The sequence below is a fragment of the Carcharhinus amblyrhynchos genome, chromosome 20 (genome assembly GCF_965287045.1).
Source record: "Carcharhinus amblyrhynchos chromosome 20, sCarAmb.v2.hapA, whole genome shotgun sequence".
NCBI lineage: Eukaryota > Metazoa > Chordata > Chondrichthyes > Carcharhiniformes > Carcharhinidae > Carcharhinus > Carcharhinus amblyrhynchos.
In genome coordinates, this window is record NC_137343.1 from 26,844,489 (window position 1) to 26,867,267 (window position 22,779).

A 22,779-nucleotide genomic window follows, 5' to 3' on the forward strand; every position below is an offset into this window, starting at 1 on the left:
TCTGTATGTGTTTGCTGCTTCTGCATCAGTTCCCTCCCACAGCAGTGTGCAGGTTAGGTGGATTGGCCATGCTAAATTGGCCCTTAGTGTCAGGGAGACTAGCAGAGTAAATACATGGGGTTACAGGTTTAGGACCTGGGTGGGATTGTTACCAGTGCAGCTTCAATAGGCCGAATGCCCTTCTTCTGCACTGCAGTGGCTCTATGTTTTAAAATCAGTTCCCATTAGCTTTTTTCTTTTACTTATAGAGAGAATGTCGGTGTATTATCTGCTATGTTATCAGCAAAGAATATTCATCAGCATGTATCTGAAACAATGCATTGTATTTTTCTATCTTGAAAAACTCAGGAGGTCATGTGAGTTCAGAATTAACCAAAAAACATGAAAGTAAATGATAGCTCATTCCTTCTGGCTGGCTTACAGTAAAAAGACAGATTCCATTAAAATTACAGCATGCTTAGTGATGATGGCCAATGTGTCCTTGCAAAATGTATGAACATTCTGATCCTGCTTACTACATAGAAAGAACAATTAAAGGATGCCAATACCATTGTGCCTGTTTGGCTGTTGAAGCTGTAACTGTTCCAGTTATAAACTGCTTCTGTAGTTTCTTTTGTTTTATCTCCTCAGCTGCTTAACTCAGTTGAGCTATCAGAGCGTCCACCACCTTTCCTCGGTTCGCTTTGTGTGTTATTTGCTCAGTTGCATCGTATATTGTTGCAATTTGTAGAAGAAAACCATGGCATAGCTTAAATGCATTAAGCTTAGCAAATTCCGAATGACAGTGATTAGAAGCTTTTACAACATTGCAGGGAAAACAGCATGGGGGCAAATCAAAAGACTGAATCAGTCCTTGCTGATCTGACTGATCTCTTAGTAGCTAGGCCAAAACTGGCATTACCACAGTTCTAAGGAAAGGTCACCTTTTGGATAATCATGGTGCACATCTCCATCATTTGTTTCAATGAGGTTTTGTTCCATGAGATCAACTCCACATTACAGTAATCCAAATTGGAAAACTGTACTTATTTCTTCTACTCCAGAATTATTATGTTGGGACAGAAGGCAATGCTGTAACTGTGAAATAATTGGTGTAAAAAGCACTATTATTGGGAACAATATTTTTGCACTTGTATATTGACCAACTGGGCAGTTAAACAGGATATTCTGATCTATGAATCACATTTTATGCATACCTCTGAAGTCCAGTGTACAATCTCTTCAAAAGATCTTTCTCATCTACCAACATCAAGTCATTCAATGACTGAATCCCCTTTGCTCCTTTCTGTTTCTTACTATCCTTGGAGAAATGGGCTTGGGACTCATGGACTGTGAGACAAAACTGTGCTTTTAAGAAATATATTTATATCATGTTTCATGTAAGGGGTATGTTTAGTGTTCAGATCTGTTCTGCCAGGTGCCAACTTGTCTAGGAAAACCTTTAAATTAGTGACTGGGAGAACAAGATAAATATCCATTGTAAACATGGAGTGTTTGTTTAAGCAGAGGTAATGCATTTGTGTTTACTGGGGCTCCCCTGGGGTTTCACAGTAGGCTTCTGGTTCATTTGATTGACAGAGAGTCATGTGATTAATGGGAGGGCTAAATGCAGGAAAGGAATACTATTTTCAGTTTTATTTTTAAAACAAAAGGGAGTTACTGCCTGCACTACAAGAAAGCAGCAGCTCTCCCTCTGAAAAGACCTCTCTGAAAGCTCCGGGCTGCTAACCTAAGTTACAGCAAGTATGCCTGTGTTTTGGTATCTAATTTTAAAGAGGGGGGTTTAGGTCTACAAGAGGAATATTGCTTAAATGGGAACTCACATCGCTAAATTAGCATTTAAGACATGTATCTTGTCATGTTTAAGTACTATTCAATTGTTAAATGTTAGGCTGACTCATTTGTTATAGTTAAACTATGCTGTTAAATAAAGTTTGTTTGATAAAAGCTTCCTAGTTTGTCAGTAGGATCACTCTAGGACTGCAACATCTTATCCTCACACTAATACCAAAATAGAAAATTGTTGGGGTCTAATCTGGCTTCATAATATATCTTGGGGTTTCTGATCTGATACCCTAACAACTGCATTGCACAGTACTTCATTAGCTGAAAATTAAATAAATCTGCCACTTATAGAAAATATTGAAAATTATCAAAATTTCATTCAGAACAAGTTGGGGTCTGAGCAGTGATTTGTGGAGAAATTATGCTCCGAAATTCAGTTCCTGACTTCAATAAAATTATTACCCTGCTTTCTTTTTTTGAACAGTTTCTAGTGGATAAGTGGATAAGCCCTAAATTTCACAAACACAACCACATTATCATGCTGTAATAAAGAATATCAGACACCTTCCTAAAGTCAAAGTCACTACTGGCTAGTTTTGAAAAAGTAGACAGAATTGCAGAACACAGTCTGAAAGTATCAATAATTCCCATACAAAAGGAATGAAACTTGATTTATTTGGTTATTGTAAAATAATAGCCCTAATTATGGGAAATCGCAACCAACCTCCCTTTTGTGTACTGCAACGGAAACAATTGGTTTTCCACTTTCACAGAAAAATTGATATAATCATGCCTGCATTCCCAAAATCCCAGATTATGCAACAAAAAAATACATAATATGGTTGTTGCAATTACTGCAAACCCTGTTAAAGAATACATCAACTGGTTCCTCATTCTCCACTGCTCTCATCTCAGAGACTGTCACAGCCAAAAGAAAATTATTCCTGCCACAAATCTACCTGTGTCAAAACATTTTCTTTTCAAGTTTAATTTGGCATGCACTATTCCCTGAAAGAAAGAACAGTCAACCTGCTCCCAATCTTCTGGTAATGACACCCTGACCCTGTGGCACTGTTGGACATATTTCATTCTGTGTTTTGTGGCCACAATGGTGCTTTGTATTAGCTTCAACAGATGTACATACATATTCCATTCCATGTCCGGTGCCAGATACTGTCAGCTAGCGATTGACAAAGCAAGTATTCACAAAGTGCATGAGCTTGACATACATGATGACAGAACATGGTGTGTCGCGGAGCAGGTAAAACTTAGCTGAAAGAGAACCATGTTCCAGATCTTTTATTCACCACAGAATGAGCAGCAGTGAAGTCCACATGTGTGCGTTGACCAATGAGCAGATTTGCTCATCGTCTGAGATTGTTTGGCACTCAACCCTATGGCCAGGCTGAAGTTGGCAACTGACTGCTGAACACCTGGGAATGTCGTTATGCTCTATATTCCATAATGCATTGTGACACCAATGTACTGTCATCAATTCGCACCTGATATCACATAATTAGGTGCCTAATTTAAATGTCAACAACCTATGACTATACATGGATGGAATGAACTACATTTTCCACAGCACTTAAAGACAATTTGTTGATTGGCTGAATAATTTCATGTTGAATTGGACTGGAGCAGGGCGGGGGTACGATGCAGACAGCTGCTTTATGCTAACATTCAACTGAGACTTCTTTTAGAGTTATTCAGTGAGACAAAAAGAACTCCTAGTTTCTAAAAAAAAAGAAACCCTGTCAAAATATTCTTCCTTCAAAACGGTGCCTCCCCCAGTTATCCTGTTTGTAAACATAACCACGTAGCTTGCACCAGGTCATCAAGAAATAATTAAGTTCCCGCTTTAATTCTTAGTCTGGGCTGAGTAAGCCAACTTGTTACAGTGGTGATGAGACTCCTATGATTTACCTGAATGTTAGAGACAATGAAGGGAGGAAAGAGAGGTCGTGGTCCCTCATCATTATCTAGTGACTGCAGCTGAACGTCAACGTATAGTGACCCTCCCAGTAAATGGCCTGGACAGAAAACTTTAATTAAAACTTACTTTCCCTGTCTTTCCTTCATGATTACACTTTGGACATTCCCAGCAGTTTGGAAGCTCTTCATTGACAACTCCACCTCCATCTTGTACCTAATAACCAGGGCAGGAAGTTAACACCATTATTAAAAGTCCACTCTGATAAACAGATAATTCTTCAGCAGCACAAAGGAACAAAACAATATTTATGATTAAAATTAAAATACACATGGCAACTGGTAAGTAATTCTGTATATAGGGCATCATACAATGACAACATTAATCTGATTGGCATTCCCTGACTTGCTGGAAGCTTTGGCATAAAGCTCATAAAAAGTTGACAAAAAACTGTAAATAGGAGGTCACTAAATAAAAATTTCAATAACAGATCTATTCAAAAATCATGAACTATAGTCACCAGTAATGTAGCCTTGCATTATTGGTATGAATGGTACTGCATTAATCCCTTTCATTAGAAAGGGCAGGGTGATGAGTGCAAAGGTGTGGATTGCCTGGGAGCTTAAACCATGTGGGGAACCGTATCGGGTGGGACAGAAAATTCGGCAAACTGTGCAAAGGTCCTTTGACCCTGGGCAGGAATTTCTGGCCTTGGGGTGAGCATGGCTGGAAAATCCCAGCTGTGGTCATTTTCAAATGTAATAAAATGATGAGGAACTTTTGATTGTGTAGTTTCAGAGACATGACATTTTGTGAATTCCTGTGGTATTTCATGGTCATAAAATTACAACTGGCCACTGCATTATAACTGAAACTAGTGATAAGTGCCTCAGAAGGGACTTAGCTTAGGTAACTCTATAATCTGTTCAAGCTAGCTCTTTATAGTTAAGACTGTTAGGCTGAAAGCCATGATTAAGTGATGGCACTGGGTGACTATGATGTGATACACAGTGCTGATTTCACAGTCACCACGTGTTTCTAAAATGTTCTCTATTTAATACACAGAAGTCAGATGTGTTTCAATCTCACGTCCTTCTTCAGAATGTCTTACATCGATAAAAGCTTTTTATCGATCAGCTTTGAATTAATTTCTTTACCAGGACTGGGGAGGTGTCAACTTCACAAACAAGATTCAGATCATTCGGTTTAGACCTAATCCAGAAAACAATACCCATGCTCAAATATGCAGTGAGAATTGTTTTAATCTCAGTTCACAGCTGGGGGCATGTGCAGCATTCAAAGCTGATCAGAATACTTCACAAACCTGTAGTTTTATGTAATGTGGCTTAATGAAGACTTTTTAATCACCAAGCATTCAGCTGCAGTACTGAACAGTACTAAACTGACTATCCCAACCATTTTACAAAAGGTAAAACTATTCTGCTGCTTTTATTTAACAAATTAAATAATACATAATCAAATACATCAAAATATACAACATATAAAAAATATAATTTGACATTATAAACCATGATAGAATAACATTTCTAGGTTTAACGGATGAGTTCTGACACTGCTTTAAAATATGTCCAACATAAAATTTAGGTTATCTTAGGATGGCATCCATTTGCTCTTTTAAGCTCATGACAACAAAGTACATTAGGAAAAATTTCAACATTAACTGTACTCTAAAAATGCAAGTACTTACAAGTTGAGAGACAGATAAGAAATTACCTGTTAAAAACCTGTTTAAATAAGTTTAAAGCACTTTCGTAGTAAGAACTTACTTTGTAGAACTGTTTAAATCATTTAAAAGCATTTTTGCAGGCTTTTTGTATCTACCGCTTTAAGAATTCTAAGGGAGTGGATAGCAGGGAGTTGTGGGGGAGCAGGCTTTAATTATCAGGTGCTCACACGGTGAAGCCTTCCATTGTTTGCTGGAGCAGACGAGTGAAGGAGCAGAGAGACAGATAAGAAATTACCTGTTACATATAAGATGATGAATGGGATGGATAGGAAAGAGGTGGAGAGACTCTTCCCGCTCAGAAAGGACAGTAGGACTAGGGGGCACAGCCTCAAGATAAAGGGGGGGCGGTTTAGAACGGAGCTGAGGAAGAACTTCTTCACTCAAAGGGTGGTGAATCTCTGGAATTCTCTGCCCGTTGAAGTGGTGGAGGCTGCCTCGCTAAATATTTTTAAGACGCGGGTTGATGGGTTTTTGATAAGCGAGGGGATTAAGGGTTATGGGGAGAGGGCGGGAATGTGGAACTGAGCCACGACAGATCAGCCATGATCTTATTGAATGGCAGGGCAGGCTCGAAGGGCTAGATGGCCTACTCCTGCTCCTATTTCTTATGTTCTTATGAGTCACAAACAGGCTTACATTCACACTGTAATGAAGTTACTATGAAAATCCTCTAGTTGCCACACTCTGGCATCTGAGGGGCAATTTAGCATGGCCAATTCACCTAACCTGCACACCTTTGGACTGTGGGAGGAAACTGGAGCACCCAGAAGAAACCCACACAGGCACAGGAAGAATGTGCTAACTCCACACAGTGACCCAAGCCAGGAATCAAACCCAGATCCATGGCACTATGAGGCAGCAGTGCTAACCACTGTACTTTTGATGAGGTTCCATCATCATCTCAGGCTAAATACTAACAAAACGTCCAATTTAGAGACTGCTATTCAAAAGAGTTTCATTTTATAATTAAATATCTTCAGACTTCTTTCTCATGCTGATAACTCTTTTGAATCACTTTCCTCCAATTTCCCTTTGAATCTATTTGATGGCCTGCTGGAATTTGTTTTAAATATGAAGGAAAATATTCCAGCAGGAGTCAGCATTTTTATGAGATGAAGGGAAAGAAATTACCTTTAACTGCTTTACCTTCAAGCAGCCAGGATGCACAATTTCATTACAAATTGAGCATTCCATCAGCATGAAATCAAACTTTTCCTCCTCTTCTTCCACAGTGTCTTCCTTTCCTGCTTCTCCACAAATGAGGCAGACTGCTGTATGTGGCAAGACCGGCTATAGAGAAAATAAACATCATAAAACTGCCATCTGTGATACGTCAGCATGCCATCATAACCTACAGCAGTTATTCCTAGTCCATGCTACTTCTAAAATTGTACATAAACCATTTGGGGCAAGTGTGTTGCAACACATGATTGCTTTTTTAAAATTACTTTTGCACAATGTCTTAATCTTGAGTCTGCAGTCACTCCAAAGCTCTTTGTAAAAAATCTCAGAGTTAATTCTATTTCCTCCAGTATATTGCTGAGATTTTTCTCCAAATTTATAAAAACATTGCCCGACTCAGTATTTAGTATTTGCCATTGATCTGTCTGATTGAATAATACATTATTCTTACAAAATCTCATCTTCACTGGCAGAGACGGTCACTTGGCTCTCCTTCCTTCTGATGCACTCTTAATTTCAGACATGAGGAGGTTCAATAAACTATAAGGGCTAGATGGCCTACTCCTGCTCCTATTTCTTATGTTCTTATGTTCTTATAACATGGGGCCCACATCATCGTGGCTTTCTAAGCCTTGGGCTTGCTTAATAAGTGGCTCCCGATGCTATCCCCACTCCCCTATCACTCCTGCTCTAGTCAACGTCTTTTGATTCCCCCTTAAAAATAAACTGAAATTAACAATTCCTGCTTTTGTTTACCAAAGTGTCCACAACTCCATGCCAATTTACTTCTACAATGTCCGCAGGCTCTGTGTGTTAGCTCATTTCCAACTCTGCATTAATTCCTCATTTACTGTGAATATCTCCAGTTTTCCAACTTGCCAACAATCTCTCCACCTTCGAAAGCAAAATCAAAACCTACCCGTTTAACTACAGCAGTCATTAATTCTTTTCATATGACATTTGTTTCTTGTTTCATTTACTGCGTTAAAGGCATTTTATAAATATAGGTGGTTGCTGTAAGAGATGCCATGCCTGAGACAGGATCCAAAGCAAGGGCAGAACAAAATCACCTGCAATCTATGAATGTATTCGACATGTTCCAAATTGATGAGAGTCTGTTGATGCTATTTCCTACCATTCATGATCACAGTGCATTCAATGTAATCTCAGTTTTAGCGAAATTAACCTTCTGGAACAATTTCAAAACAGAACATTCTCACTGATATACAGCATAGAAACAGATCCACTTGAGCCTCCTCCCATCTAAATCTATCAGTGTAGCCCTCTATTATCTCTCATAACTTGTCTACCTTTTCTTTAAATGTATCAATACTATTTTGCTATACTCCCACCACTTCCCTTTATAAACAGGCATGAAGTTTTAGCAGGATTACTCAGTAATATTCAAAATGCACCAATTGCTTAAAGTATTTTATCAGGGTACTGACACAGCTTCATACATCAAATAACTGAACTTCGTAGCAATGCCTTACTGTCCAAATGCTGCTAAGCATTTTTAAAATCAATGTTCGTGCCATTTGTGCACCTGATTTAATATTTATGTCAAGGGAATATAACCAGTGTGGCAGTACAAACATTTGATCCCATTTATCCAATTTAACTACAAATTCCTGTTTACTGAACACTATTTACACAGGTTAAACAATTAGAGTTTTAATGGATTGGGCAGTCTTTCTGGCTTTGTTGTGACCACGTGCTATAAATGCATGGTAGTATAGAAAACACAAATTAAAATAAGCACATAGGTCCTGGGCAAAATGACTGGAATCAGAGAACAGCAAACTTTGCATTTGCCAAGACTGCATATTGTGAACCTCATGCAATTTCCTGAAACTAACCTAATTACATGTTCATGGAGAATTCTCAAGTCTAGATTGGGCCTACTGGCTCGTGCCCACAGGGGGTCAGGAAATTGTTCAAATATTAAAGGGGCAGTTGCTCCTTTTTATATGCTTCTGTGCATAGTTCTTTCCCATTATTAACAAATCGCAATTCAGCCTGAAATACATGGTCAAAAAGCATTGTGTTTTCCTATCAGTCAGAGCGATAAGGAGCGTACTGTAGGCATTCCGTGTTATCTCCAAAATAGGCCAGCAGTAATGAGGAGATTGTATGCAACACCCTGCATATAACATGCACAATTTAAATTTGGTTGATAAGAAGCGTAGGTCTTCTAATATTGCCTGCCTGCTGTAGAAAGCAGAGTCCAAATCACAAATTATATATATTTTTTAGATATCTTTTTATTAACTTTTTTCCATTTTTGTAAATAAGCAATACACCCTCAAAACTGGTACAGTACAGCTTGAACATTACTCCATATATAAATATAGAAAAAGACAGGAGATAGCCAACCCAGCTGGTTCAGTATGTTCAGTACATCTGGCACTCTATACAAAAAAAAAGACAAGGAACAGGATGGGGGGGAAGTGGATAAAATTACAGAACATGGCAAAGTGGTGCACACCTTCAGGTATAGTACGTCACAGGCAGTGTTACATAGCCTATGGAAAACCTTGTAGGAGGTCAGATATTACGGAACCTGTATATTTGAGGTAGGGGTCCCATACTTTCCAGAATGCATCCAATTTGGACTGGAGCATGTTGGTTAGGAGATCCATTGAGGTATGTTCCATAATAATTTTATGCCAATTCTGAACAGAATTCATTCTCCCCCTGTCTGTGTGGATTTCCTCCAGGTGCTCCAGTTTCCTTCCATACTCCAAACATGGGCAGGTTAGGTGGATTGGCAATGCTAAATTTCTCCTTGGTGTCCCAAGATGTGCAGGTTAGGAGAATTAGCGAGGTAAATATGTGGAGGTTACAGGTATAGGCTGTGGGTAAGATGCTCTTTTGCTTCCCTTTTAGAAACCTATGCTGGCTCTTCCTAATCAAACCACATTTTTTCACGTGACTACTACTTATTACCTATTTTGCAGTCTGCCTGACAGCATGTCTAAATGGTTTGATCGCTAAAGATCAAAGGGCTCCCAGATTGTATTACTGGGAAGAGTGCGCAAGCTGCTTCAAACGACAATGACAGCATCCCATTTGCTAACAGTGGATAGACTGCAGGTCCCAGAGAAGTGTTGAGCACGTCAGGATTTAAACAACTGCTTTAAAAACTGTCCATTTACTTGCAAGATAGAAGAGAGTTGTAGTCTCAAGGGTAGCTGGGTACAAAGCCCCCACGATTCATGATGCCATCTTGATGGGCTTTGAGAGGGGAAAGGTCCTAGATATCCTGAAAACTCTCAGACAAGATGAGTTTCCCAGGCTTGGGGAAAGGAGCAGCGGCTACGACAGCAAGGCACTGTGGTTCATCACAAGGAAATGCAGGTTAGACCTCACATGCAGATTGAAAAGGCCAAATTCACGAGGAATTAAAATCAGGCAACAAGATTTGCTTAATTTGCACCAGAGGAAAGAAATCTGTGAAAAACAGCTCTGGGTTAAAGTTCCCAGTCTGAGAAAGGAAAAGAACAGAAGTTAACCCTTGAGAACCAAAAATCACCTTGGATTGGCTCCAGGAAAATTGAATGTCCATTTAAACGACAGTGTAAAATATATTTGTGAAGTGTGTTTTCAATTGTGCTAAAAGAATAGGAATGTTCGTTCTTGTGGTTTAAAGTTGCTTAAAGTTGGTCATTTGCATTTTGAGTCTTTTGTGATGGTAAAAGTCTTAAATCATGAAATTGTGCCATGTCATTCTTTCAGCTATTAACTGGAAGTTCAAATTTATTTTAAAACGTTAGCTATCTATATGGAGATTTTAATACTATTCAAGTTCCTACTAATCAGCAAAAATAGCTGTACCTTCTGGAAAATCCAACCATCAGATCTCTACTTTGAGGGAGGGAAAGCAGAGGTCTCTTCAGCCCCACTTTGAGCAACTAAAATTAACTAGTACCACAAAGGCTGGGAACGGTATTATTAGTGAACGGCAAAATGAGAGAAAAAATAAAGTACAGAAAGGATGAGTAAACAGTAGGAGGTGTATTATTTATACATTAATATTCATTTAATTGTAGCATTTGCAGGGGAACAACAATTGCACTGATTTATACAAGCTTTTCCAATGTTTAATCCCTCATCGTGACGGTTCAATGATCTTCAGCAGGAAAGTAGTCGGGTATGACAAACAGCCTCAACATCCATTGCTGTGGGAAGTCGGGGTAAAGTAATATTACCTTGGATCTTCTCAAGGGGATTGTTGAGTGACCGATGTTGGAACTGAGCTTGTGCGAATAATGCACGAGAAGATGCAGTACAGCCATGATCCCCCCCCCCCCCCCCCCCCCCCCCCACTAGGAGTCAAAAAACTTGTTGCTCTGAATATATCACAGAGGCACATGTGAATCACTTGAAGGCTTATGAAACAATATGACAGTAATGTGGATTTAACATTAGAAGATTTTAAAAATCCAGATACTAGATTGTAGGGTTCATTGGAGACATGGTTCTTATCAGGTTGGCTGAAAATTAAGATCAAAGTCACGCGAAAATGGCTCTTGCAACACAATTTTATAAAGAATAACAGAAGGTTAACTGCAACCTATGCCGAGCTTTAATGCCTTCTAAGCAGCTAAGCATTAAAGAGTTCATTCAATTAAGTGCGAACAACTAGAGTAGGAAATGGCTACATGACAGCCGATAAATTTCCAATTCACTTACACATTACTGCATAAACTATCAGCAGTCTTCATTTGTCTTCTTAATAATGTTTTGAGTTTTGGCCTCTCATAATTTGCTTACAACACTCTGACTAAATTCATTACAATAACTTTCATCATTTATTTTCATTCTAAAGTTGGATAAGGTTTTCTAGGCAAAATAAAAATGCAATATGATGCCTCCAGAAATTGACACAAGGTTAGCATTGCTGCCTCGCATCTCCAGGAACTTGGTTCAATTCTGACCTTGGGTGACTGTGGAGTTTGCACATTCTCCTCGTGTCTGCATTGGTTTCCTCCCACAGACCAAAGATGTGCGGGTTAGGAGGATTGGCCATGCTAAAATTGCCCCTTAGTGTCAGAGGGATTAGCAAAGATGGGGTTGCGGGGTTAGGGGCTGAGAGGGATCGTTGTCAGTGCAAGCTCGATGGACCTAATGACCTTTTATACTGTAGGGATTCTGTATGATAACTTGAGAACAATATGGCTCACTTGCAGATGAAGAGGAAATTACTTTCCAAACTTCTGGAGCTAAATAAAGCATCTTTAGAAAGATTCTCGTTCATGTGGTGATCCTACTGTTAAGTGAGTGTTATTTCTTTATTTTACTCCCATATGTAATTAGTTCCTAATAACTATCTTCAAATTGTGGGGTTAGAATTTATTTGAGATTTAATGTTCTTGTACTGTGCACCTGTATTAATGTTTTCCAGAGCCATGCAACACTTTTGAATTCAGCATTTTGGGGATGAAATTATTTCTGGATGCTGTATTCCAGCCATTAGGGTGGTTTTCAGGGATTTTACACCACCAAAGCAGCCTAGAAGAGGGTTTCTGTATTGATTAGAACTGGTAAAATTTATGTGGAACAAAATGTACTCTGTTGGAGTTTCCTTCCCCTTTCATGGGAAAAGCACTTAGATTGATAACGAACAAACACTACTTTTTGTACATTTAACTGATAAAATATACTTTGGGCAAATGTTGCTTTTAAAACACCATTAGGTCTCAGACACTTGAACTGAACAGGTTACATTGAGTTTTTGAGGGGCCAGAGTTGAAAGTCTGAAGTACAGCTTTGAAATCTGGGTCAAAACAGCTTCTTCCCTGCTGCTGTCAGACTTTTGACTGGACCTATCTTATATTAAGTTGATCTTTCTCTACACCCTAACTATGACTGTATCACTATATTTTGCACCCTCTCCTATCCTTCCCCACCATGTACTCAATGAACAATACGCTTTGTCTGTACAGCATGCAAGAAACAACATTTTTACTGTATACCAATACACGTGACAATAATAAATCAAATCAAATAATAAAAGGATTAATGAAAAAAATTCAGTCAATATTTTGAGTATTGCGGAACAGCTCAGAAAACAATGCACAAAATTAATTTTAAAGTTTATTTATCAGTGTCACAAGTAGAATCATACCGTGCAGAAGAGGCCCTTCAGCCTGTCGAGTCCACACTGATTCATTAGAAACACCTGAACTCCCGCCTAATCCCATCTACCAGCACTTGGCCCACAGCCAATTGTTAAGACGTGCCAAGTGCTCATCCACGTACTTTTTAAAGGATACGAGGCAAGCCTCCCAAACAGCACATTCCAGGCCATCACCACTTTCTGGATAAAGAAGTTTTTCCTCACATTTCCCCCCCCAAGCTTCCTGCCCCTCACCTTGAACATATGTCCCCTCGTGATTGACCCTTCAACTAAGGGGAGCAGCTACTCCTTATCCACTCTGTCCATGTCTTTCATAATCTTGTATACCTCAGTCAGGTCACCCCTCAGTCTTCTCTGCTCCAATGAAAACAACCCAAGCCTATGCAACTTCTCTTCATAAATGTTTCATTCCAGGCAGCATCCTGGTGAATCTCCTCTGCGTTCCCCTCTAGTGCAATTTCATCCTTCTGATAATGTGGCGACCAGAACTGCACATAGTACTCTCTCTAGTGTAGCCTCACCAAAATTCTATACAACTCCAACATAATTTCCCTGCTTTTGTAATCAATGCCTCGATTGATATTGGCAAGTCTCCCACATGCCTTTTTCACCACCCTACTAACATGCCCTTTCACTTTCAGAGATCTGTGGACAAACACGCCAAGGTCCCTTTGTTCCACAGAACTTTTGTGTCCTACCATGCATTGAGTACTTTCTTGTCAAATTACTCCTTCCAAGGAATATCACCTCACACTTTTCAGGGTTAAATTCTATCTATTGCTCATCTTCCCACCTGACCATTCTGTCTATATCTTCTTGTAGTCCAAGACGCTCCACCTCACTGCTAGCCATCTGTCCAATCTTTGTGTCATCTGCAAATTTACTAATCCTACCCGCCTCCCACATAATCATCAATGTCATTTATATAAAAGACGCATAATAGGGGGGCCCAACATAGATCCCTGTAGTATGTCACTGGACACTGGCTTCCAGTAATTAAAGCAGCTTCTGTCATCACCCTCTGTCTCTTACAGCTGAGTAAATTTTGAATCCACTTTGTCAAATGGCAAAGTATTTTATAATGTGCACGTATCCCACGTATATTTACCTTTTTTACAAGTCTCCCATGTGGGACCTTGTCAAAGGCTTTACCAAAATCCATATAAACTACCTCTACTGCACTAATTGCGTCTACGCACCTAGTCACCACCTCAAAAAATTCAATCAAATTTGTTAGGCATGAACTCCCTCTGACGAAGCCAAGCTGACTATCCTAATTAAGTAGACTTACAATAACACTGCAATGAAGTTACTGCGAAAATCCCCTAGTCGCAACACGCTGGCACCTGTTCAGGTACGCAGAGGGAGAATTTAGCATGGCCAATGCACCTAACCAGCATGTCACTCAGGCTGTGGAAGGAAACCCACGCAGACACAGAGGACTTGCAGACTCTGCACAGTGACCCAAACTGAGAATCAAACGTGGATCCCTGGCGCTGAGAAGCAATAGTGCTAACCACTGTGCCACCTTGCCGACAATTACGATGTGTTGACAAAAAAGGTGTTTTGTTGACGAATAAAAAGTTCACATATTTCAAAACATCAATGAGGTATTTCCCTTGAATCTAACAATGCAGATGGAATTGACAAATATCTAGTGAGAAAATATGATCCCATCCTCTGAAGTGTAATACTAAAATCTACCACTGGAAGCGATCCATCAGATTCACTTCTTTCATTTATGATTACTTATACTACTGTTGGCTGCCTTCTTTTAAAGTTGAACGTCTAACAATTTATTAACTAACTTAATCAGAACAGGGTGGATGATTAGATGGTGTGCCTATAATCCTGCTGTGTCTTAGGTGATTTGTTGAAACCCTATTGTTTTTTACGGTTCAGAGTCACACCAGACCTGATCTGGAGTTAAACGCCCCCTTTTCACATTGACCGAACAGTGCAATAGTCCGGGAGCTCCTCATTCAATGTTTTATTGTGCTCAAAATACTCTTTACTTCAAACAATGTACAAAGGCACACTGAGCTATTTTTGGACGGGCAGGATTTGTAAGAATATTGCTAACCAAAAGCAGCAGCCCAAAAATTCTATCATATGCATCGTTTCCTGTAAATGTATTAAATGGAAACGTTTCATGATGTTGTGACTTACAGCAATACACTGCCTCATGATACAGGACTGTTTCATTCTCCCTGGTCCTCCAAACTTCTTCATGTCCTTGCAGAAATGACACTCGCCACATTCTGTTCTTAGACATGCCTCGCATTTTCGACATCTTGTCCTCCTCCTGCGCGCTCCAGCTGTAGCCCTGTTTGCGGCGAGTTTCACAGCTGCAGAGGTTCCAAGCTTTCCTTTTGGCCTTCCTACTGCTCTATTCTGTAAACAAAAAAAAATCACTCAAATCAGCTAAATATGCTCAGATCAGTTTCTTCCCCAGAGCCTGTACACAGAAGTACCAAAATTCAGTATAACACAAGAAAGGAGACCAACTGTCCTTTCAACATCACGACAAATGATAACACTTAGCAAATTTACTATCAGATTGAAATATTGGGATTGACAATTTCTCATGAGACAGTGAGAAAATATGACGTTCTAAAATAATTTACTTTCTAAGATTTAATGATAATAGTGCAGCAAATATTAGAAATTTGCAGCAAGTGACCATTGGGAGTCTAAAAATTCTTTTATTTTCTTCTTGTAGTTGTCTTTTCCTTTTCCCTCAAAGTTGCTTGAAGTTAAAAGCAAGAATTTTATAGCTGGATGGTAATTCTTTGTTGAAAATCTCTTATTTTCACATTTTGGGAAAGTAAATTTAATCATTCTCAGCAAAAAACTCACTTTGAGGGATACACATTAAATGAGTTAACAACCACATTGAATCAATTCACTCTCTTGTGTGGGATAGAGCCCTGGCTCAGAATGATATCCAGCTCACATTAGCTGTCATTACTTTCCTTCTCAAATGCTCATCAATAAGTCTAACAAAAACTGTACAACTGTGCACATTTCCTGTCATCACAACACACTTCCTGTGTCACACCTAACTGCAAGCAATTTCCTGCCCAATTTCTTTACTTGAGAGGCAGTCAGACTGCACGGAGCTGGTTCTAGGAGAAATAAAGTGTCAGAGTAGAACCTCGTGTTGATCACATACACACGGAAGCTGCTTCCATGCCTGCAGTTAATGCTACCAAGTGACAACACAATGAGGAGCTGGGAGCCAAGTATAAATCCTTCAGGGACTTAGGAAATGGCTGTATAGGAATAGGAATAGAATCCATGGCTGGATATTTTTGACTGCTTTCAAACAATTAGGAATGGAGCCAAGTGAAAGGAATGAAGGAGAAGTGGGCACGAGAGTTAAGTCTAAGAAAGAAGATGGTATGTTGTACCATATCAGGGACAGGTTAAGCAAGACAGAGATAAGACACTATGATCAGCCATCTTTTGTCCACAGGGCCTGCCATTAATGAGAATTCAAGTCTGCTTGATCCCTTCTCTGAATTCTTATCCCCCTCTTTGCCTTTACAGTCTTTCCACACTGCCCCAGGTGGATTGCCACCTGGCTCAAATTCCTTTCCTGGTGCCTTCATCCTCTTCAGGCATTATAAGTAATTAATTACATGTCACAGTCCTTCCCTATTACCCATCTCCATTGTGTCCAGGGAGATTCCTTGCCAATTTTCCCTATGCACCAAAAATAGCATCCTAATTAATTTTAAATATGCTCATCTTATATGAATTCTGGATATTTCCAAACTTATCAACATGACAACCTCTGAAGCAGAAGACTGTGGGTTTAAGTCACAATACACAGACTTCAGCACAAGATCTAAGCTAACACCTGACAAGAATGTTGCATATTGGAGCTGCTGGCTTTCAGATGAAACATTAAACTGAGGCCCCACTGGCAATTCCAACTGAATGTAACAAATCCTGATACACTATTCAAACAGCAGCAGGGAAGGTGTCCCTGGTGTCCTAGCCAATAGAAAAAATACTTGTCCGGTATCAGATTGCTTTCTGTGGAACATTGTGTTGTATGCACATAATGTAAATAGTCAACTGCTTGTGTACAAATGGGCTGTGGTGCTTATTACATTACAACAGTAACTATTCTTCGAAGATACTTCATTAGCGACAAAGTGCTTTGGGATGTGCTGGTGTGATGAAAAGTGCTTTAAGAATGCAAAGTGCTTTGTATACTTCAATCTGCCTGCAATGCAATTTTAAAACAAAAAAAAAGGTTTCATTTAAACGTACGTCACGCTTTTCAACAGAGAGCTTTAAGCATAAAATGAAGTCATGACAACCTAATTTCAGTGTTATAAATATGTTATATGTATTTATATAAATATAAACAGCTATGAAAAGCCCATAGCTACTAAATTCTTGTCAACCTTGCAAGTGGCTTTCTCATGTTTTCCTTTTCACAGATGTGTAATCAGGTCACTTCCTTGTGAGTGTATTGTAATTGCCTTAAAAGGGATAGCACGCATCAAACGCAATATATTTAACTTTGCATATAAACATCACAAATGTGTTATGGACCCAAACTACCAAAATATAACACCATGGGAGACCAATTAGTAAGATTCTTAAAAATATGTAGTATAATTTTACAAACAGCATTTCAGATTTACAGTGCAAGAGGAGGGTATTAGTCAAACAACTCAACATGAATCCCAGTTGAGCATGTTGCAGCCCTTGGGTCTCAACGTTGAGTTTAGATTTTGGCCTTCCCCCTTCATCTTAAATTCCACTTTTAAAAAAAATCCCATACATGTATTACCTTAATCCAACCACCAACCTCGCCCACCCCCCCCACCCCCACCTCCTCACACCATAACCACCTGTCTTTTGTTCTTAATGTTTCTTACTTTTTGCTGCAGTTTCTCCAGTTTCTAAGTCTAAGGACTCGAAATGTTAACTTTGGTTCTCTCCAATGCCGAGTTTTTCCAGCATCCTCTGTTCTCGTTTCAGATTCCATCATCCACAGTACCTTGCTTATTTTAACATAAATCTCAGAGGCCTACTACCTTCTCAAAGTCTTATCTTCTCCTGCTTTGGATATTTATCCAATGTTTGCTTTAAAAAAAGATGCACTGGTTTCTGGCTCATGATGCTCAGATTAACTTAACCTAACCTCTGATTACATTTTATTCCTATGGTGGCGTCCAAAACTATATACAGTATCCTTAATTGTGAATTTGCAACTACTTGTATTTACATAGGGCCTTTAATGTAATGGAAATATCCCAAGGTGCCTCACAGGAACATTATAAAACAAATTGTAGCACCAAGTGCCTTAAGGAGTCCTTAGATCAGATGACCACAACTTGGTCAAGGACGTCGAGTTTAAGAACGTGTTAAAGGAGGAAAGTGAGGCAGAGAGATGGGAGTGGGTAGATTCCAAATCACGATTACAAATAGTGGAGCAATCATGAATAGGAATGCACAAGTGATCAGAATTAAGGAGCACACAAACCTTGGAGGGGTGTGGGGCTGTAAAAGACCATTGGGATAGGCAGGAGTGAGGCTCTGGAGGGATTTGAAAACAAGAATGAGGATTTAAAATCAAGATGTTGCTTGACCTGGATCCAGTGCAGGTCAAGCACAGGGTGGTTCTGAGAGGTAAGACTCAGGCAGCACAGTTTTGGATGACTCGAAGTTTACAGATGGGAGGCCAGCCAATTAGAATAAGCAAGTCTAGAGGCAACTACAGCATGAATCAGGGTTTCAGCTGCCGATCAGCAGAGACAAGGTGAAGGCAGGCAATGTTATGGAGGTGGAAGTAGGTGGTCTCGGTGATGGCACAAATATGAGGTTGGCATGCAACTTGGAATCAAATGTAGCACCAAGTTTGTGGACAGACTGGCTTAATCTCAAGCTGTCAGGGAGTGGATTGAAGTCATTTGCTACAGACCAGGGTTTGGAGCAGGGATAGAAAACATTGGCTTCAGTCTTCCCAATATTTAATTGGAAGAAATTTCGCTTATTCAGTACTGGATGTTGGTCAGATAAGCAAGCTGATAATTTAGTGGAGGTGTGCAAGAGATGGTGATAAGGTCGAGCTGGTTGCCATCAGCATATGTGAAAAGTACATGGCAGCATGTAGCCTTACCAACATTTGGTACAAATTCATCATTTCTTCTTTAGTCTTACGTCAATATATATATCCCAAATGTCACTGGGCTGTATCTAAAGGTGCTCACTTTTCAAGAAATTATCTATTTAAATCCCTGGATCTCTCAATTCATCTTCACCAACTAACATCTTTTCTTTGAGTGAGTATTTCTATTTCTTATGTTTCTGCCTAGAAATATAATAACTCACATTTGTCACTTTAAATTGCATCTACTACTTGAGTGCCTACTCCACCTATCCAGTATCTTTTCCTACAGCCCTCCTCGTTACTTGATAAGTCTCTCATTTTGTCTCATCAGCTAATTTTGAGATGCAGGCTCCTGTTTCAGTCGAAATCACCCAAAAGCAGTCTAGACTTAGCACTGAGTGCTGGGGTAATTTCCAATATTTTCCCAGTCTAAACAACACACGTCTACTAATACAAATTTCAGTTTATCAGTCAAACTTTCTTTTTGTGCCTCCACATTCCCTTGATGCTATAGTTAAGAAAGCCCACCAATGCCTCTACCATTTATCTGAGTTTTTCCAACGAACCTCTTTATGACACTTTATTGATTGCCTTTTGAAAATCCATATAGTCCATATCTATCATATTGCTTTCACCAGCAAACAAAAATCAGTTGTCAAACATGACTTGGTTTCAACAGATTGATTGCAATTATTGGAATAGATTTACTTTGGACAACTAAAATCTAAACATTTCTTATTGCTGATCTTTTATTAGCTTTTCCGCCAGTTAATTTAGGCTTGAACTTCTTGAACTTCAAGAACTTTACTTTTTCAACCCATCATCTTTACTGTTGACTCTTCATTAACCCTTTTCTAGCAAATTAACACATCAATGCTTAATCATTGTTTCTCTAATCATCGTGCAACATGCCATTGCGAAAAACAGCTCTTTGTGCAAACATGATGGTAACCAACATTAACTTTATCAACGGGGACGAAATAGAAAGGTCGACAGCTTCAAATTTTTAGGTGTCCAGATCACCAACAACCTGTCCTGCTCCCTCCATGTCAACGCTATAGTTAAGAATGCCCACCAATGCCTCTACTTTCTCAGAAGACCAAGGAAATTTGGCATATCAGCTACAACTCTCACCAATTTTCACAAAGCATCATAGAAAGCATTCTTTCTGGTTGTATCACAGCTTGGTGTGGCTCCTGCTCTTCCCAAGACTGCAAGAAACTACAAAGGGTCGTGAATGCAGCCCAATCCATCACTCAAACCAGAACCCCATCCACCGACTGTCTATACTTCTCAATGCCTCGGCAAAGCAACCAGCATAATTAAGGACCCTATCCCAGACAATCTCTCTTCCACCTTCTTCCACTGGGAAAAAGATACAAAAGTCTGAGGTCACATACCAACTGACTTAAGAACAGCCTTTTCCCTGCTGAAATCAGACTTTTGAATGGACCTACTTTGTATTAAGTTGATCTTTCTCTCCACCCTAGCTATGACTGTAGCACTACATTCTCTGCCGTTTCCCCTCTCTCTGAATGGTATGCTTTGTCTACATAGTGCGCAAGAAACAATACATTTCACTGTGTACTAATACATGTGACACTAATAAATCGAATTACCACAGTGAAATACAATTTATTACAACATTCTTTTTCTGAATATGTATGATCTAATATAGATATGTAGATCTAATACAGATAGGAAATATACAATAAATGGCAGAACTCTTAGGAATATTGATAGGCAAAGGGATCCGGGTGTACAGGCATAGAGGTCACTGAAAGTGGCAATGCAGGTGGAGAAGGTAGTCAAGGCGGCATACGGCATGCTTGCCTTCATCTACCGCGGTATTGAGTTTGAAAATTGGCAAGTCAAGTTGACGCTTTATAGAACCTTAGTGAGGCCGCAATTGGAATATAGTGTTCAATTCTGGTCACCACATTACCAGAAGAATGTGGAAGCTTTGGAGAGCGTACAAAAAAGATTTACCAGAATGTTACCTGGTGTGGAGGGCATTAGCTATGAGAAGAGGTTGGAGCAACTTGGTTTGTACTCACTGGAGCGATGGAGATCTGATAGAAGTCTACAAGATTATGAGGAGGATGGACAGAGTGGATAATCAGAAGCTTTATCCCAGGGTGGAAGAGTCAGTTACTAGGGGGCATAGGTTTAAGGTGTGAGGGGCAAAGTTTTAAAAGAGATGTACGTGGCAGATTTTGTACACAGAGTGGTGAGTGCCTGGAACTCGTTGCCAAGGGAGGTAGTAGAAAAGGACACAGTGGAGACTTTTAAGGGGCGTCTTGACAAGTACACAAATGAGATGGGAATAGAGGGATATGATCTCTGGAAGCATAAGGGGTTTTAGTTAAGTCAGGCAGCATGGTCAGTGCAGGCTTGGAGGGCCGAAGGGCCTCCTGTGCTGTAATTTTCTTTGTTTAAATGGAAATACATTGAACTCGCATGGCACATACTTTTTAAACACCGCCAAAACTTCTCACCACAGCATTTAGGTGCTATGAGGTTAATTTTCGAGCCTATACCATTCTTTTTAGTACCTGCACTTATAAATACTGATGTCCACCTTAAATTGTTTTTCTGAGCACTCCACCGCATGCTCCGATGTATATCAATGTTTTACACGTTAAATGCAATTCAAACATCTTTTTGAAATGCAACTTTTGAGGCTCAAGAGGCCAGACTTATCAAAGTTCTTCTCACATCTCAAGTTATCCCAGCAAGATACAGAGGAGAAACTTAATTTGATTTATTGTCACATGTACAAACATACAGTGAAAAGTACTGTTTCTTGTGCACAAAACCGTATCAAAGGAAGGGTGCGCTGGCCTTGGAAAGGGTGCAGATGAGGTTCACAAGAATGATCCCTGGAATGAAGAGCTTGAGGACTCCGAGTCTGTATTTGTTGGAGTTTAGAAGGATGAGGAGGGATCTTATTGAAACTTAGAGGGTACTGCGAGGCCTGGATTGAGTGGACGTGGAGAGGATGTTACCACTAGTAGGAAAAACTAGAAAGAGGGGACACAACCTCAGGCTAAAGGGACGATCTTTTAAAACAGAGACAAGGAGGAATTTCTTCAGCCAAAGAGTGGCGAATATGTGGAACTCTTTGCTGCGTGGAGCAAAGTGGTTGTGGATGCCAGGTCATTGAGTGTCTTTAAGACAGAAATAGATAGGTTCTTGATTAATAAGGGGATCAGGCGTTATAGGGGAAAAAGGCAGGAGAATGCGGATGAGAAAAATATCAGCTATGATTGAATGGTGGACTAGGCTTGATGGGCCAAGTGGCCTAATTCTGCTCTTATGTCTTATTATACAAAGCACACAATTCACAGAGAAGGAAGGGAGAGAGTGCAGAATGTAGTGTTATAGTTATAGCTAGGATGCAGAGAAAGATCAATTTAACGTGAGGTACGTCCATTCAAAAGTCTGATGGCAGCAAGGAAGGAGCTGTTCTTGAGCACAACAGGCATCATTCCTCTGAGATAAGACAGAGTAATTCTGTGATCCCCAATTTATGTTGGCCATCAGAAACAGAAGTACGACACACTTTCCATCCACTCACCCTAGAAGCCGTAACGTCATGCAACACTTGTTACAGAACCTTTCCAAAGAGGAGAAAGAGATGAAGACTTAATAGTTAGTCATATTCACTGAATCATATCTTATTGTCAGTGCCCTAGACTTTGCCATCACCATCCCTGGTTATGTCCTGTCCCATTGTCAAGTTGGACATGGCAGTACAATGGCATACACTGGAGGAGGAGTGGGCCATAGGGGCCCTCAGCATTGACTCTGAAGCTCATTAACAATCTTGAGAAGGAAATATGGGCAAGGAA

The 22,779-nt window shown here is 39.7% G+C and overlaps 1 protein-coding gene across 3 annotated transcripts in view; it reads right to left on the reverse strand.

The window, feature by feature from the left end:
• The window catches only part of LOC145355861 (lysine-specific demethylase 2B-like), a 173,091-nt gene that overhangs the window by 21,537 nt on the left and 128,775 nt on the right, over nt 1-22,779 (reverse strand). For 2 of the 3 annotated variants that reach the window (XM_080208295.1, XM_080208293.1), the window contains exons 13-15: nt 14,959-15,183; nt 6,597-6,755; nt 3,848-3,934 (exon numbers count right to left, since the gene is read on the reverse strand). In XM_080208295.1, coding sequence (XP_080064421.1) covers nt 3,848-3,934; nt 6,597-6,755; nt 14,959-15,183 — 471 coding nt within the window. The remainder of the gene's footprint in view (nt 1-3,847; nt 3,935-6,596; nt 6,756-14,958; nt 15,184-22,779) is intronic. The other variant, XM_080208294.1, reaches the window with a different exon arrangement.